Source organism: Rosa chinensis, chromosome 1, assembly GCF_002994745.2.
Source record: "Rosa chinensis cultivar Old Blush chromosome 1, RchiOBHm-V2, whole genome shotgun sequence".
NCBI lineage: Eukaryota > Viridiplantae > Streptophyta > Magnoliopsida > Rosales > Rosaceae > Rosa > Rosa chinensis.
The window spans coordinates 53,458,567-53,474,741 of record NC_037088.1 but is presented as its reverse complement, the minus strand read 5'-3'; the positions used below and the strand labels follow the sequence as shown (position 1 = coordinate 53,474,741).

General features: G+C 38.0%; 2 protein-coding genes and 2 long non-coding RNA genes across 8 annotated transcripts in view; 2 read left to right on the top strand and 2 right to left on the bottom strand.

Moving 5' to 3' along the window:
* Positions 1 to 742: 742 nt before the first annotated feature.
* LOC121052555 (NAC domain-containing protein 101-like) lies at positions 743 to 3,455 on the top strand. Of its 2 annotated transcripts, XM_040517826.1 has the most exons (5): positions 743 to 1,023; positions 1,518 to 2,257; positions 2,359 to 2,616; positions 2,727 to 2,963; positions 3,216 to 3,455. In XM_040517826.1, exons 1-5 carry the CDS (start codon positions 771 to 773, stop codon positions 3,420 to 3,422), a joined length of 1,695 nt encoding a protein of 564 aa, XP_040373760.1. In that variant the 5' UTR covers positions 743 to 770; the 3' UTR covers positions 3,423 to 3,455. The 2 variants fall into 2 exon arrangements, with proteins under 2 accessions (XP_040373760.1, XP_040373761.1); XM_040517827.1 differs by lacking the exon at positions 3,216 to 3,455 and having other exon boundaries at positions 2,727 to 3,067.
* The window catches only part of LOC112182208, a 61,886-nt gene continuing 47,370 nt past the window's right edge, over positions 1,660 to 16,175 (bottom strand). Inside the window, exons 1-6 of one of the 4 annotated variants that reach the window (XR_005809549.1) lie at positions 5,059 to 5,198; positions 4,754 to 4,823; positions 3,908 to 4,227; positions 2,330 to 3,818; positions 2,096 to 2,240; positions 1,660 to 1,985 (exon numbers count right to left, since the gene is read on the bottom strand). This is a non-coding gene — a long non-coding RNA (uncharacterized LOC112182208). The other 3 variants (XR_005809550.1, XR_002929323.2, XR_005809547.1) reach the window with 3 other exon arrangements.
* On the top strand, positions 8,115 to 11,209 carry LOC112182191. The gene is made up of 6 exons (XM_040517853.1): positions 8,115 to 8,437; positions 8,553 to 8,830; positions 9,332 to 9,439; positions 9,562 to 9,789; positions 10,091 to 10,495; positions 10,586 to 11,209. Exons 1-6 carry the CDS (start codon positions 8,260 to 8,262, stop codon positions 10,856 to 10,858), a joined length of 1,470 nt encoding a protein of 489 aa, XP_040373787.1. The 5' UTR covers positions 8,115 to 8,259; the 3' UTR covers positions 10,859 to 11,209.
* On the bottom strand, positions 13,084 to 15,689 carry LOC121052593. The gene is made up of 3 exons (XR_005809559.1): positions 15,422 to 15,689; positions 14,385 to 14,479; positions 13,084 to 13,445 (listed from the first exon to the last, which is right to left on the bottom strand). It is a non-coding gene; the product is annotated as an uncharacterized LOC121052593 (long non-coding RNA).

Here is a 16,175-nt window from a genome sequence, read left to right as displayed (position 1 = left end):
GTTGTATGGGCAATCCTTGAGTATGGTTAGGCTCGTGTTGGCAAGAGTGACACAACGACACTGGTCCATCATTAAAAGTTGGTCGGACAACAGAAATATTGCGTGGTCGAATTTAACTTCAAATGGGTCAGTACCTTTTGAATCACTTTGTAACTTTTTCAGATAGCAACAAGTTTTCTAGAGATTGACAATAATTTTTTGGATGTATTTATATTTTTCATAAATAATGAAAATTGAAATTATGGGATTTTTTTTTTTTTTTGACAGCATTATGTGACATTTTTATAAACAATGGAATTTTTTCTAATAATAAACAAAAAACAAAATGACTTTATATGTAATTATTATTTTTATATAAAAATAGTTTCTTACACACTTTAAACGCCATACACTGGAAATATAAAAGATTTACAGTGAATAAACTTTGATCTTAGTGAGACTTGAATAGAATCTAAAATATCTCCAATGTATTTCCAAAAAAAAAAAAATCTCCCAATATTTTGGTCAATGTTCCTGAATGTTCCCAGTCTCAAATGGATAAGCAAAGAACTAAAGAAAGCCACCAATGCACCAAAGGCTGAACTTCCAAGAGCGGGTAACTATAAATCAGATTCCCTTAAAGAAAATGTAGAAACTAAAAACTAAAGCCTCATTGGTTGTCACTAGTTAATGGTGGGATCAGATTCCCACTGATGATGCAAGTCATTCCATACAGTTATGCTTGCTTCCGAAGCTCAGGACTTATAGTTCAATGCACTTGACTTGACTTTATGCATAAACCTCACCCTTTCCTCTGCACTTCAGAGCAAAAACAAAAAAAACAAAACACCGATCAAAATCAGCTATTCAGAGTGAAAGAGATGAGCTGCGGCGACTTCATTGTTCCGCCGGGATACCGATTCCATCCCACCGACGAGAGGCTGCTTAGCGACTTGGAGGACAAGAATCAGTGCAAGGACTCCGAGAACCCCACCACCATCCCTGTTATCGAGATGTGCAAGCACGAGCCTCACGAGTTACCAGGTAAACCATCTCCGGAACATTAATTTTTGAAATGAATTGAGCTGATATAATTTTTTTGCCTGATAGAGTTGTCGTTATTTGAAATGAATTATTAACGTTATTTTTCATTCCTCATGAGTTGTGCTTGTAAACTTAGGGGTTCTCTGGTTGTCTAGCTAATTCCAAATCCTCAAATGTTAATAAGTACTATAGATTCCTAGGTCTGGAACTTGTGATGTTGTTTTATGAGATTGTGATATGAAGTTATTAGCAATTTGAAGCAGTTACTGACTAAGTGGAATCCTTGCTAGTATCTTGAACATGTGAGGTTTAGGTATTGTTGAGTTTCTGGTTATTACAATGAGGTGAGAGAGAGAGAGAGACAGGAGAGAGAGGGGTGGGGTTAAAATACTGCATCATCAATGCCAAGTTTGTATCTTTGTGTAGGTAAAAGTAGAGTTTATCTATTAATTATCTGGACGAACAGTCATGTGTATTGTGTTGCATTTTTGCAGAACTGGCATTCACAAGGGCGCAAAATCTGGGCAGGAAGTTTTTCTCTTTTTTCTTCTTCTGGTTTGCATGGGCAGAGTCTTGGGACAGTCAGGGCAAGTGGTACTTCTTCACTCCGCGTGAATACAAGTACCCTAACAGCAAACGCTCCAACAGGACTACAGGGGAAGGGTTCTGGAAGATCACAGGCAAGGACCGCGACATCAAGGCCCCTGGCTCCAAAGCTGTGATTGGGAGAAAGAGGACCTTAACCTTCTACAAACGTGGAGTGCCGAAACCCCAGAAGACTGGCTGGGTCATTCATGAGTTTTATCTCATTGAGGCACATTCTAATCCTCCTAAGCAGATAGGGGACTTTGTTGTCTGTTGCTTGAAGTATAAGTCAGACAACTCTGATCATGATAAGGATGCCCCATTCTTCGATCGAGGTAGCACTAGCTGCAGTATGGCCTCCAATGTTGAAAATCAAGCTGAAGAAAATTGGTCATCCATTAAGCAGGTTAATGTCGTTCCAATTCCCAATGGAAATGGTGATGAAGCTGAAACTGGTGGTGATATGATTACAGAAGAAGAGGAATACCTGGCTTTAAAGGAGCTGGAAAATGCTCTTCAGAGTCCTATTGGCAATCCTCATGAATTCCAAGGCACGCAAACTGATCCTTGTCATATAGATAAGAATGATCTTTCGACCTCTGTTGAAGGCCGACCTTTAAAGACCAATTTGTCTGATATGATTGAAGAGGTAAGAACAAACTCTCATTTTAATTTCTTATATAAAATTTTCAATATGGAGCACTTGCATTGAAAATGTTACCTGACACTTTCTTGTTTGTGATCAAACAGCTACTAGATGACCCAGAAAATCTGGATTCACTCTTTGATACGCCTGCACCACCTCAACTGCATCAGCTGCATCAGCCACCAATGTATACCACCAATGACCATAATGATGAATGTCGTAAGAGGGCATATCCATTTGAGGACAATGAGCCTTCTCTTGTGAAGAAGAATAATATTTCAACCAATGACGATGACGAATTAGTTAGCAAGACCGCATCCAGTTCGGAAAATCAAGCTGCAAATATCAATATGATTCAAGAGGTGGGAATAAACATGCTCTTTTAAAACCTTTTTATCTGAACTTCTAAATATGCTGCAGCAAAAGAAGTGTATCCAAACTTAACTCTTTCTTTCTATAATTGTTAATTCAGAGATATTCTCAACAAGGAGCAAATCTGGGATCAGACTTTGATTCATTTCTGCCGAAGGATTACGATTATACACTACCATCAATAAACGGAGGACCGGGAGATTTTCCCCATGACAATAATTTTATTGAGTGGGATGATTTGCCATTCTTATACGAAGGTATGGACTATTCTGCCGCAAAGTTCTCACATACAGTTATTGATGGTGGAAAAGGAGTAACCAGTGACGGAAACACCGAAGTAGTAGATGGATCGGTAAACGATTATTCTGCATTAGCCACTGGAGCAACGCTCCAATGTAGCTAATCAACCTTTATTTATAGGAGAATATCAAAAGGACGCCTCAGTAATAATGCGTCTCTAACTCACATTATTACAGTCAATGATATTCTCCTACAAATGATTCAAAGATCTCCAAGTTATATGAACTGCTCAGCTGTGTAGATTGGCATACAATCGCAGCTATTCCGCATTTCTTGTACTGGAGACTTTGGAAACTTCTTAATCGTTTTGGCATTCAGTTACAACTTAGGACAGCAGCAATTATTTTGTACCTGTTTTTCTTTTCTTTTTCTTTTGGGAGTGGGGGAGGCATTGCTGGTGTCACAGCATCCCCTAGTGAACTTTTGGTTGAAAGAGCGACCGGCGAATGCATATGGTTCAAATGCCATCTGGAAGTCTACCCTTCTCTGGATGTGACGAGTCCAGGCATATAAGGATGTCTCTTCTCATAAGCAGTTCCTTGGAGGTGGAGCTTCCTCTGTCAACACTACTACCTAAATTCATTCCTCAGATTGTCTAGTCAACAGAAGTACCAATATTCCTTCCTCTGATCAAACATCGTGTCAACCTAAGTATCGATATCTGTTCCTCATATCCATAGTTTTCAAATGTCCTAAAATCAAAGGACATACCTATCCACATCCATTTCTTCAGATCCCAGTAGTGAATCCTCAGGACCACCAATAGTCGTTCCTCAAACAATTAGCCTGCAATTAGTATGTCCTTAAGATCAAAGGACATATTCAAAACATCAATATCATCCAATATCCAGTCATGGAGTCAAACATGGGAGGTGCTCCTAGAAGAATCCGACTGCAGAGCAGCATCACAAGCCAAGGTGAGATAATCAATCCAAAAACACTAAAGGAACCCTTTCTTTCTCACAGAAAATAAAATCTTACACTAAAGCTTTGACGCTATTTGCTGCATTCCTTAACTAAATCTGGAATTTGTTTATAGGTCAGTGAAGCTGCAGAGGCATTATATTGCTATTTACTGCCCCAGAAGAAACTGAAAGTCCTTGAAACAGACAACAGTTTGAAGCTGGCAGCAATTTAAAGGATTCTTTCATTTTCCAGGATGCATCTCCTTTCAATCCGTAAAGCATATCTTTCAGACCAAAGTCACAGTTCTAGCCTAAAAGACCACTACGGGCAACGCAACTGTTGCATGGTCAATAATCTGGAAGCAGAGTTTCATAGCACCTGCTGCTACACGGTTGCTGGAGTCTCAAAGACATATTAGTAATAATCAGATAGCAGTATTCTATATGGTTACAATCATTTCCAAAATGTATGAATACAATCGAAGGTCATAGTGAGGCCTTCAGAACAAGTCCCAACACCTCATGCCTAAAACCAAATATTGTATTACTCATCGTATCGCTCTTGTTTGTATTACGCTATTACCCTAATATTCTGGAAGATACTGTTCATTATGAAGCTTTAATGTTTAATGGAATTGTGTGTATATTATTCCCTGTTTCTGTTTGAACTCACAATGTATACATGCCTTTAATTCTTAGGAAGGAAGAAAACTAAACATCATGAACATTATATTACACAACACTAAACTAGTTGGATATATGCATTTAGCAGATACCAGGCTCAAATAGTGACGTAGATATTGAAATTGAAAACTGTATAATGATGTCTGTTAAATACTTTATCATCTAACCTTTGAGTGACAGTGTTGGATAATCATACAAATAAATCAATGTTCAGAATCACGGAAGAACATTTCCTGACCTGTAAAAGGATCAGAATAGAAACAAGCATTCAATATGAGAAACCCCAAAGCTGACTTCCCAAATAAACCCTGCAAATTGTATCAACAAATCAAAATTACTCAAAAACCCAGAAACAAAAATCTGTTCTACAAGACTATAAACAGTGAGTATTAAGCAAAACCGATATCAGTACTTGAAAGGCGGAAGCTTGCGAGTGAAATGGGTATAAAGCTTGCAGAATCTAATCAATACAATCCGACAGTCCCAACAAAAAAAGAAAAAAAAAAGTTTCAATCTTTGTAGAATTGTGAAAAGGAAGCTTACTATGGGCTCGCACTTAGCCTATTCACATAAATTGAATCCCTTTTTTCGGCTTCATCTCTCGCGTGCAAAAACTTCTCTGTTACCCAATTTGGGTTTTTCGCTAGTTTTCTTGAAATCTTGGGTTAAACCCAAGTCTCTAGGCCTATTAATTTTCCCATTTCCATTTTCTAGCCAAGTTTACCCTTATCCTACATGATTTGTTTTTTTTTTTTTATAGAATTACATGATTGGGTTATTGCATACAGATGAGTAAGGAATTTTTGTAATAATGAGCAGATCTTTTCTTTGAGACGCAGGCGTGTCACGTGATATGGTTTGTCTACTATTTTTATTTTAAAAAGAGTGGGTCGTGTATTACTAATAACTTATTATTTATATATTGCGTATCAAGTAAAGATTAAATATGGAGAAAAAATAAGTCATTGAATTCGAAGTGGAGCTCCAAAAAACCAGGATTCTCTTGGTTTAGGGTTTGACGAATTTTTGCTCGTTCGGTGGCGGCTTGGAGTCAGTTTTGGTTCGCCTGGCCACTATCTAGTCGCTGCCAAATGGGTGCTTGAATACTATTACTTGGGAGGTCAGGAGAGAGGTTTTTGGCTCGTGGTATTGGCAGGTTGGTTGGCAAAAGGTTTCGGGCGGCATCTCTGGGCATGGATGTTTGTTTTTCTATACGGGGACGGCGCGCTCATTGAGGTCTTCCAGATCCAGGGTTGGTGTGGTTTTGGAGCTTCTATGGGCGGCGGTGCTGAATCGGTGGAGCAGGCTCATGGGAGGCTTGTGTCAGGGCTTTGCTTCTGCGATGGCTCGTGGCGCTGTTGGTTGTCTCTTGGCGGAGCTCGGCGGCGGGACTTTGGTTTCGTGGCGGAGGTCGTGCAAAGGAACTACACCAACTTGTACAGGCAGCAAATGGGTGAAGGAGATGATGTCAGGGCTTAGGTCAACCATTTCTTGCTGGGGCTAGAGTTGGGCCTCTTCTCTTGGATTGCCCTCTAAGCTTTCTAATTCGCGCTGGGGTGTTTTGCTCTAGGCCCATCCCTATGTTTTTAGTTTATCTATTTACAATAATTTCCTTGTATTAGGAAGCTATGCATTTTTGTGTACTTTATGTACCTCTGGCACCTCTAGAGTAGTACAAAATGAGGATTCTCGCTATGTTTACGTATTTATTTGTCTAATGAGTGGGTCTATATGTACGTACCACTATGGGTACTACCACTATCTTCTTGTCTACTACGGAAGGATATGTAATGACATATTCTAATTTGTGATGAATATATATATTGGTACCTGATTTAGGTTTGATTAAAAAAAAGAGTAAAGATTAAATATTGGTTTGTACATATCTATCTGAATTTTGAAAAAGTGAAATATCGGAAAAAATTTATAAGATAGTCTACAAAAAGATTTTTTTTTTTTTTTTGAAAAATTCAAGTTATTAGACTTACGTATAAATAGATATAAATGTTAACCAAAAGAGAATCTAGGTGGTTAAAAAAGCGCTCGCTTAATTACGAAAGTATAATAATCAAACCAAGACATATGACTCATGTAGTACGAATTGTGATGATGAACATGATAGTTATAGATCTTTTTGAAGCTGCCTACTGTTTCCTATATAAAATAACAATAAGGATGAATCTAACTGGATAACTAGTCATGCACTTCTCTACATTAATGATATCTATAAACATTATAGCCGAATTGATTGTTGTCTTCATGAGATTCATTTGAAGTCTCACTGCACTCTGTGCCTAAACTGCTATAGTCAAAATTTAAGACAACTGAAGCAACATCAAATGGGGTACTTTGATCGTCAGTTGCACCTCTAGTCCTCCTCTCATAAATAATCTTGTCTTGAACACCATGATTAGCTATTTTAGCTCCGTAGTCTTCATTTTGGGTGGCATGATCAAAATTAGTTTCACATGTAAATGGGTTCAGACCCTCCACCTATAGAAAATTGTCCATATTCATACCACCTCTACCACATTTTTCTCTTCCACCTACTTCAATTCTTCATCATCTAGAGAGTTATTTACTTTTTGAAACATGGCTCCACCAGGTTTGTTTTATTGTGCTAAACTTGCTTCAAGGGAATTTCGTCTCATTCAAATTCGTTTTGAATGAATTTCTCCTCACCCAAATTTTTCTTGAGGGGATTACTCCTCACCCAGATTCACCTTAAAAATATTTTTTCTCACCTATATTCCCCTTGAGGGAATTACTCCTAACCTATATGTTCGCCTTGAGAGGAGAAAAATTCAATTTTAGAGAATTACTTCTTATTTCTCACCTAAATCCTCCTTGAGGGAATTTCTCCTCACCAAGATTAAGGGATTTTCGCCTCACCCAAATATACCTTAAAAGAATTTACCTCGGAGCATTTTTATCAAACAAGTTCTGCAGCCTCTCGCAAATATTTTAATCCTTAGTACAAAGTATATTGTTATCCTAAAACATGAAAATAAAAAACATGTCTCATAAGATCTCATATGCAAGTCTGTGCAATTCAATTAACATTTATCAAGTTTAGAAAACATAACACAAAGAAGAAAAGGTGAAAATAAGGAGTGGTTGCTATAACATGGTTTAGAGTTTGCTGGGTTTCTAATTTTGTACCATTTGAGGAAGCGGGTTCTTTTTGTTTTTGATAGAGGAAAACAAACAAAGGCTAAATACGTACAGCCTCTCTTAACAGAGCTAAAACCTCACAAACCATGACACAAGACTGTGGAAGCCGAAAGAGAAAGTGAATAGTTCCAGCTAGCAATAGCAATAATCTTGAGTGACACCGCATCAGGAAGTTTTGCTTCTCACCAATTGTGTTTCTTGATATGATTGAATCGACAAAAAGAAAAAGATCTGGTTAATGTCTTAATGAAAGCACCCATTAGAAATAGAATAATGAGGACCCACTTAGACTCCTTCCAGCAGAAGGCCGGTCTTGACTACTTGTGAAGCACGTCTGGAGACCCAATTGGACATCTCTATCCTCCCCCAATCACAAACTCTGCAACAAATCTTTAGTTGCAGAGGGGGTTAGTCGCAACAGACAAAGATGCCACGTAATCGGGTCGGGTCGTATGACATGTCGGGTTTACTTCCAACTTCGAAGGCCATAAATACGCCTTCACTCTTCTCCTCTGCTTCTCAGAGCTCACCATTGAGAGACAGAGAGGGGATATATAGCACGACAACAATATGAGCAGAGACAAAACGACGCCGCTTTCAGTGCGGGTAGGCTTCAGGTTCCTTCCCACCGAAGAGGAGCTTGTGAACCACTATTTGAAGAAGAAGATTCATGGTGGAAATGATTCCGAAATCAACCAAATCATCCCTGAAATCGACCTCTGCAAATACGAGCCGGCTGAGCTCCCTGGTAACTAAAGACTCAACCTTTCTCAATTCTAATCACTGCCCATTTCTGAATATGATACATTATGAACAGGGTTGGTTCTGATTTTCCCGTTTTTGTGTGTTGGTTTTTTGGGCAGCTTTGTTGGGGACTGAGACAGACATGGAGTGGTTCTTCTTCACCAGAAAGGCTTATAAGTACAACAAAAGCTCTCGCTCGAATAGGAGCACGAAGAAGGGATACTGGAAGATCTCAGGGAAGGAGCGTGGAATTAAAGCTCGACGATCCAAAGCTGTGATTGGGATGAAGAAGACATTGACTTTTTACCAGGGTCGTGTGCCGAAATCGAAGAAGACCAGCTGGGTCATTCATGAGTACTATCTTCCTGGAAATGGAGTTATTCAGAAGCAGGCCCAGGTCAGTCTCTATTTCTCTTTGTCAGATTTCTCCAGATTGTGTCATGGAAACAGGGAATGAGTTTTCTGTGATTGTGCCATGCATATACTAATTAACAACCGAGAAAGTGAACAGGGTCATATGCATATACTAATTACACGTGATGTAAAAGCCCAACTGGTTGAGCTCAAAGCAAGATAGGAACCAAAACATTACTGAAAGCAATTATTAATTCTTTGAGTTCATCTTGCTATGACCTCAAACTCATGCCCTGTTTCAATGTGTTAACAGTGTTACAGATTGTCCTGAACCCATTAGCCACATTTAAATAAACCACAAGTTGCAACAGAAGAAGATAACTGAGTTTCCTTTCCTTGTTTTATTTTTGTTTCCAACTCTGTTTAGTGGATTGAGGGTTTAGTATGTCATAGACATCAATGGAGTTATAAATGAGTTATGTGTTTGATATGTATCATAGAGATTCATACTTATTAACCATGATCTCGCCTCAAATATACGCAGGGCGACTTTGTTATCTGTCGCTTGAAGATTAGATCAGATAAGAAGGATTCTTTGGTCAGGAATGAAGGACAATCCGGTAGCGCGAGTGTGTCTGAAATGAATCAAGAGGTAATGACAAAGATGTTCTTTGTTGTATTGATATATGGACCAATATGGAGCATGAGAAGTGTATCGAAATTAAGATCTTGCTTGCTTATAATTTTGGATCCTGACTTTATACTCGGGCACAGGGAAATGAGGAGTTGCTATTCCATCAACCTCAGCCTCAGGACTGTTGCTCCTCAGCACTGCGGTCACCGGTGTCCCAAGAGCTGGAAGCTGTTCTGCAAACCAACAACACTAATGATGATTGTAATGAGTTACAATCACCATTTGGAGATAGTGATTCCTGTCATCAAGACGGGAATGAAGTTTCAACCTGTGATGAATATGAGACTCTGTATGATGTGTTTCCACAGGTGAGAATGAACATGCTTTGTTGTTGTTAAACATTTCTGCTATAAATCCCAAGACCTATATCAAATCTTAAGTCAGCAAGACATGAATATAAACAGAAATTGCTGATTCTTATGTTACAAGAATATCTTTCCAACCACGGATGATATGATAAGCCTGCTAACTACATTTAGTCTAAGTTAGAAATGAAATTGCAGATGATATGTGAAATCGCATCCTCTATGAACATCTTGTTATACTAACTCAATATATGCATAAAATTATGAACTAATGCTTGGTTTTTTTTTGTGATTGTTAATTCAGCTACGTGATCCGCCAGAGGAAAATCTGGATTCACTCTTTGGTCCACATCAGCCACAAGATTACTGCCCGTCCATACTGCAGTCACCAATATACACAAAGCTGTGGTATGTACCCCATCCACTCCAGCCACAAGATTACTGCCCTTCCATACTGCAGTCACCAATATACACAAAGCTGGGAGATGTTCCACATCCGCTGCAGCCACAAGATTACGAGCCCTCAAAGTTGCAGTCACCAATATACACAAAGCTTGGAAATGTTCCAGACGCCAATCTCTATTGTGGTGAATGCAATAATTGGCAATCTGCAATTATGAAAAAAATTTCAACCGATGAAGTTCACATACCATTTAGACAGATCATGTCTAATTCTGAAAATCAAGCTACAGATTATAGGATTCTAGAGGTGAGAATGGTATGCTATATGAATTTTATCTCAAACAAGTATGTTCAAGCACCAAACTCAATGCTTGTTTGTTTTTTATTCTTAATCCAGGTGCATCATCCTCAAATCAAAGAAAATCTGGAATCAGTGGTTTATCCATTCCAGCCACAAGATTCCACATTGCAGCCACTGATGTACACAAAATTTGGAGATGCTCTACATAATATTGAATGCAATGAGTTGCAGTCTTCATTTGGGGATACGGACTCTTCTCTCACAAGGTTCTTGAATACAAATTTTGCTTACCAAGATGGTTTCAAAGAATCTAACCTGCCAAACTCACTGGGAATGGTCTACCATGGAGATAGTGGAGTAAGCAATTAAACAAACACTGAAGTACAATATGCGTCTGCATTAGCTATTGGAAATACCCTCCAATGTAGCTAATGAACTCCAAAAGGTCTGATATTCTCCTACAAAGATACAACAATCTTCCAAGCAACACGAACTTTTTTAGAGGTATTGATGGTCTGCTCTCTGCACTCAAATTGTTGGGTAGAATAGTCCCGGACCTCATTCTTGATAGTAAAGAGAAATGTTAAGACTTTTAAGTAGTCTTCTATACCAACTTTATCTTATGGTAGACTAGTGTATCACTTTTGTATTCTACTTTGTTACTTTTCTTCATCAAATGGGTTTCAGATGTTCTCTGAGTATATTATATAACTATTTTTCTTCGACTGTGAATCACAATTTTTTTTTTTTTTTTTAACCAAAGCAATCAATTACAAAATCAAAGATTCATAAAAAAACTACTAGCAAATACAATAACTTTAACATGATGGCACCAATAACAAAGTCAACATAACAAAATTAAAACAGACAAAAGCCGCACTAACTACTATTAATCTCACAACACCATATTTGAACCTTACCCTAACCAAAACAATAAAAATTCTAAAAAATTCATAACATAAATTATGATTATCACCATAAACTACAGTATCGGAGCCATAGAGACCACTGCATCCAACAAGAACCATTGCAAACAGTTTCACCATGTCAACTTATATGTATGTTATATGACCTAGCGCTCTGCTAGGGTTTCAGAATCCTCTTCCTCTAGGTGGCGGCTTCTCGTATGCTTGTTATTGCTCGTCAATGGTAGTAATGGCAGAGCTTGCTCTGCTTATGCTTTTCTTGATCGCGTTGGGGAACACTGATGCAACATTGAGTTCGGGGGTTGCTTGTGCTGTTGTTTCTGCGTCCAAGCTCGATGGTGCAGTGAAAGATGCAGCCTCATGGGAGGGGATGGCATCTAGATGGCAGTTAAGCAGCGATCCGGTCTTGGTTTGGTCAAGATCGAATCGGAAAGGCCGATTCCGATCGAGTCCATGGGACGATGGTGTACCTGTTACAGGTGTTGATCTGTGGCATGCCGGCGATCTTACTGTCCCGGATGGTGACGGAGTACTGGCTTGCTCGAACCTAGGGACTATTGTTTCTGATGGAGGTGCTCATGGGTCTGACGATTGCAAGTATAGAGGAAAGAACGACTGTCGAAACCAACCGGGGTTGCCGGAGATGAGGGCAGATCTGCTTACCTCCGGTCCGAGCATTCCAGTGGTAGGGATAATGGTATGGCTCTGCTCTTTAGAGAAAATTACGTCTGATGCTGATGTTGCCTGGTGCAGCGATGGCCTTTACCACGTCGGTGGTGGTGGCTTGTTGGTTGGCCGCGACGGTGTGCGGGTCCGGTGGGGTGGATCCCTTGGGGTGCCCTTAGCAATTTCTGCTTGGGCCCTCTGTGGTTTACTCTGTTTTGTGGGCTCTACGCAAGGCTGGGTTTGGGTGGGCTGCGGATTCTGTTTTAGGATTTGGGCTGCCTTTGGTAAGGGAGTGGATGGTGATCCGTCACCTTTCACTCCTATTATTGTTTAATTTTTGTTTGGGTCGCAAAAACCAGAGCCTTAGTTGGAATCTTTTTATGTAAGATTCGAGGTTTCTTGGTTTTTGTTAGACTAATAGTGCTTGAATTTACTAAAAGGTGGGTGTACTCGGGATTTCTGGGATTTTGTTCTTCTAGAATAGGGTTCATGAGGTTCTAAGGAACGATTCTTTTTGTCAACCCCATAGGAGTGTTTCGTTTTTGTACTGCTTGCTGAATTTCAATGAAAGGGCTGACCTATTACCATAAAAAAAATAATAATAATAATAAAATAAATAAATAAATAAAACAAGAACCATTGTAGGAACCAAATATTAAGATAACCTTGTGTTTCAATGATCCAGTTGTGCTCAAGAGCGAAACAAACTCCCTCTAAACCTATAATATGAAGCATTGTTATCTTTCTTTTGTAAAAACAAAAATTCGTAAAGATTAACATATTTTCTTTAATTTATTTTATTTGGATAAATAATTCTTTTGAGACATTTTGAACTTTAGATGTTACTAGGAATAGTGCCCGCGCTTTGCTGCGGGATATGAATTGTGAGCATGAAACGTACCAAGTTTAAGCAACTTTGTTTCTAAACTGAATGCTTCCCTTTAATCCATTGTGCCTTTGTCTACTCCCTTTTGTTCATCATCTTCAATTGTTAGTATAAAACTAAACATAAAAAACAGAATATAAACGACAAAACAGTACAATATGATCACTTTTCAATATCTATGGCAGCTGCCAACAAATTGGCTATCTTAGCTTATCTTAGTTACAGTAGCCATAAGAGCATCTTCTAAAAAATAGTTGTTCTAGGTATATATGCACAAAAGCTGTTAAGCAAAAGGAGAAAATCATATTCATGCTAACGCCAAAACAACTCATTAGCGCTTGCTTTTCACTTTTGATGTAAACATCTCGGAGAGTGAGGCAACCTCTTCATCATTTGTTGATCCTCTTTAAAAAAAAGGAAAAAAAAACCTCTTCATCATTTGATACTTCAAGAATCTGACACCTTAGAAAGAGTTAACCTGCAGTCAACATACACAATGTTAGACACTATTAAAATAGAACTGGTGCAAGGACAAATCTACGCAATGTTAGAGAGACTACTAAAATAGAACTTGTGATAAACGATCGACTCATCAAAAGAAATATGATAGCAAAGATATATAGCAAGTTAAAAACCTGTATACCTAACCAATTCAAGCAAATATAAATTGCCTCTCTTCTAAAACAACGAAACATTATAACAAATGCAGTATGATAGAAGTCCCATCAATCACAAACAACCACTATAATAACCTCAATAAGAAAAAGACGATTTCATAATATTAGAAATTTAAAGTAATATCATGATCAATTTTTAAATATATACCTGGATGCAAAGAAACTAAACAACCTAAACCTTACAGAATACAGATGGTATTAAAGAAAGAAATCCTTACGCACTTCTAAATGCAAGGTGAGCCATTGAAAATATGCTAGCTGTCAGTTATTCCAAGTCTAAACTGGTATCCACATCTACAATGAGCAAAGTGAAAGGGACCATACAAAACACTACAGAAGTCAAATGTAACTAAACTTGAGCAAACAACGTAAGAACATGTAAAAATGACCATTTCAATAATGAACATAAGACTAATTCAGTTGCTAATTTGTTTTATTCCAATTAAGATTTGGTTGACAAAAAACACTAATGCTTCTTTTGGTTGCTCGTAATCAAAGTGTTTAAACCCTCAATTTTTTCACAGGTTATAGAGTTAGCTTAAAAACTGTGCCCATCAATCAAATGCATAAACTTTGAGAACTCGGATACCAAACAATCAAACATAATGACTCAAATGAACAAAAATCATCAACCACAGTGATTCAAGTATCCAACAAATTTCTCATCAAAAAAAAAAAATAATAAAAAAATAAACTTTAACAGAAGAAGAACAAAACCCAGATAACAAAAGCTCTCAAACCTTGGGATTAAATTTCTCCTCTCATCCTTTCTTTTCCAGAACCGCGGGAAACACACCCAATCTCTTTCTCTCTCGATCGTGGCTGAGTTGATAGTCTGAAAATTGAATTAAAAAGTATTAATGAAATGGACAATTCAAACAAAAATCTTTCTGTGATAGTTCATATACCCGCTTCCTTTTCAAAAGGAAGAAAGTAAAAATTGTGATAGACAACCAATTCACCAACTGGAGCTGTTCTATTTGAAGTCTGATGCTAGAGTCAAATCACAACAAACACAATTTTCAGCTAATCAAATAAACAAAAATAAATACAATCAAATACCGCACATATTCTATTTGTTTTCAATCCAATCTTCTCGTCATAAACTCGACCCACTCAAAATGCAAAGCATTGGATACAAAACAAAAAGAAACAACACCGATTATAATAGCTAGAAAACTGGAAAAAAATATATATATACCGATTCAAGAAAATAAGTTTATTATGTGTTTGTACCAAACCAAAATCCCACCAACCTTTTCACGATCGTTGACACACAGAAACTGTTCATAATTCACTAAACGATAACAAAAATGAGAAAGATTAAAAATAAAGCCTGATCTATTTCTTTTCAACCCAATCCTCTTCCCTCAGAATCTTCAAAAAAAATTGAATCTTGGGAGCGTTGAAAAGTTAAAACTCAGACTACCAAACAAAGCCAAATCGCATACACTAATCTAATCAAAAATCACAAAACAAATCCATGAAATCAAGGAAGCCACCGTTTAATATCAGATAAAATTCAGACACAAATAACACAATGAAAAGCACAACATGATATAACCGAAGAACATCCAAATCCTACCAAGAAAAGAAACCGAACTCTTCTCTTGCTTTTACTGAAAAGAAAACCACAAAATCCAAACCCAGATTAATTGAAAACTACTTAGATTGGTTCTTGAACAGGAAAAACCCAAAACGGTGATGTATGATGATGGAAAAGCTAAGAGACCGAAAAAAAAGTAACTCAAACAAATTCGAACCCATCGTAGAATACCTGGGATGATCAGTTCACTCAATTTCTGTTCGAATCGACCATCAACTTCTTCCCGTCTCCCTCTTCTTCAGTCTCAAACTCTCTCTCTATCCCTAGATAGATAGAACGCGGCCTGAAGCTCTCTGTCTCGCTCTCTCTCTTTCTCTCGTGCTATTTCTCTCTCAAACTGAAGCTCTCCGTCTCGCCCTCTCTTTTTCTCTCTCGCTATCTCTCGATCATTCTAAAGTTATTCCCACACACACAAAAACATTGTCGGTGACTCGGTGTATTCAGCAGTACGTAATTGTAGTTTCCAGAAGGCCAATTGATAAGCCCAAATTGTTTTAGGTCTGACCACCGCCCTTTCGAAAAAGACAGATCTTCAATGGAAAATGGTAAATTACGGGAAAAAAATGGGCAAAACTGTCCGTTCAGTCAAACAGTGCTATGAACAGTGCGAGCTCTAGGGGCTTTAGTATATGTATAATTTTACATTTTCTTTGGAAAATATATACTAAATAATTCAAGTCTGGACTTATAAATTATCTATAAATAAGCATTGAAAGATTTACAATGACACTGTATCATGTTCCTGAACAAGACTTTGATCCACTAGATAAGACATCAGAATGTTCCCACCAAAAATTTCTCCAATTTTTTTTGGCCAATGTGCCTGAATGTTCCAGCTGGCTGTGTGTATTATTTCCCAGTCTCAAATGGATAATTAAACAGAGGCTGAACTTGCAAGAGGGAGTTGAGATAAAGTTAGATTCCT

Excerpts from the sequence above, each read along its gene's own strand:
- LOC121052555 (XM_040517826.1), top strand. The coding sequence starts at position 771 with ATGCATAAACCTCACCCTTTCCTCTGCACTTCAGAGCAAAAACAAAAA. Across the intron at positions 1,024-1,517 it reads CGAGCCTCACGAGTTACCAG|AACTGGCATTCACAAGGGCG; the intron begins GTAAACCATCTC and ends GCATTTTTGCAG. Across the intron at positions 2,258-2,358 it reads TGTCTGATATGATTGAAGAG|CTACTAGATGACCCAGAAAA; the intron begins GTAAGAACAAAC and ends GTGATCAAACAG.
- LOC112182191 (XM_040517853.1), top strand. The coding sequence starts at position 8,260 with ATGAGCAGAGACAAAACGACGCCGCTTTCAGTGCGGGTAGGCTTCAGG. Across the intron at positions 8,831-9,331 it reads TTATTCAGAAGCAGGCCCAG|GGCGACTTTGTTATCTGTCG; the intron begins GTCAGTCTCTAT and ends AAATATACGCAG. Across the intron at positions 9,790-10,090 it reads TGTATGATGTGTTTCCACAG|CTACGTGATCCGCCAGAGGA; the intron begins GTGAGAATGAAC and ends TTGTTAATTCAG.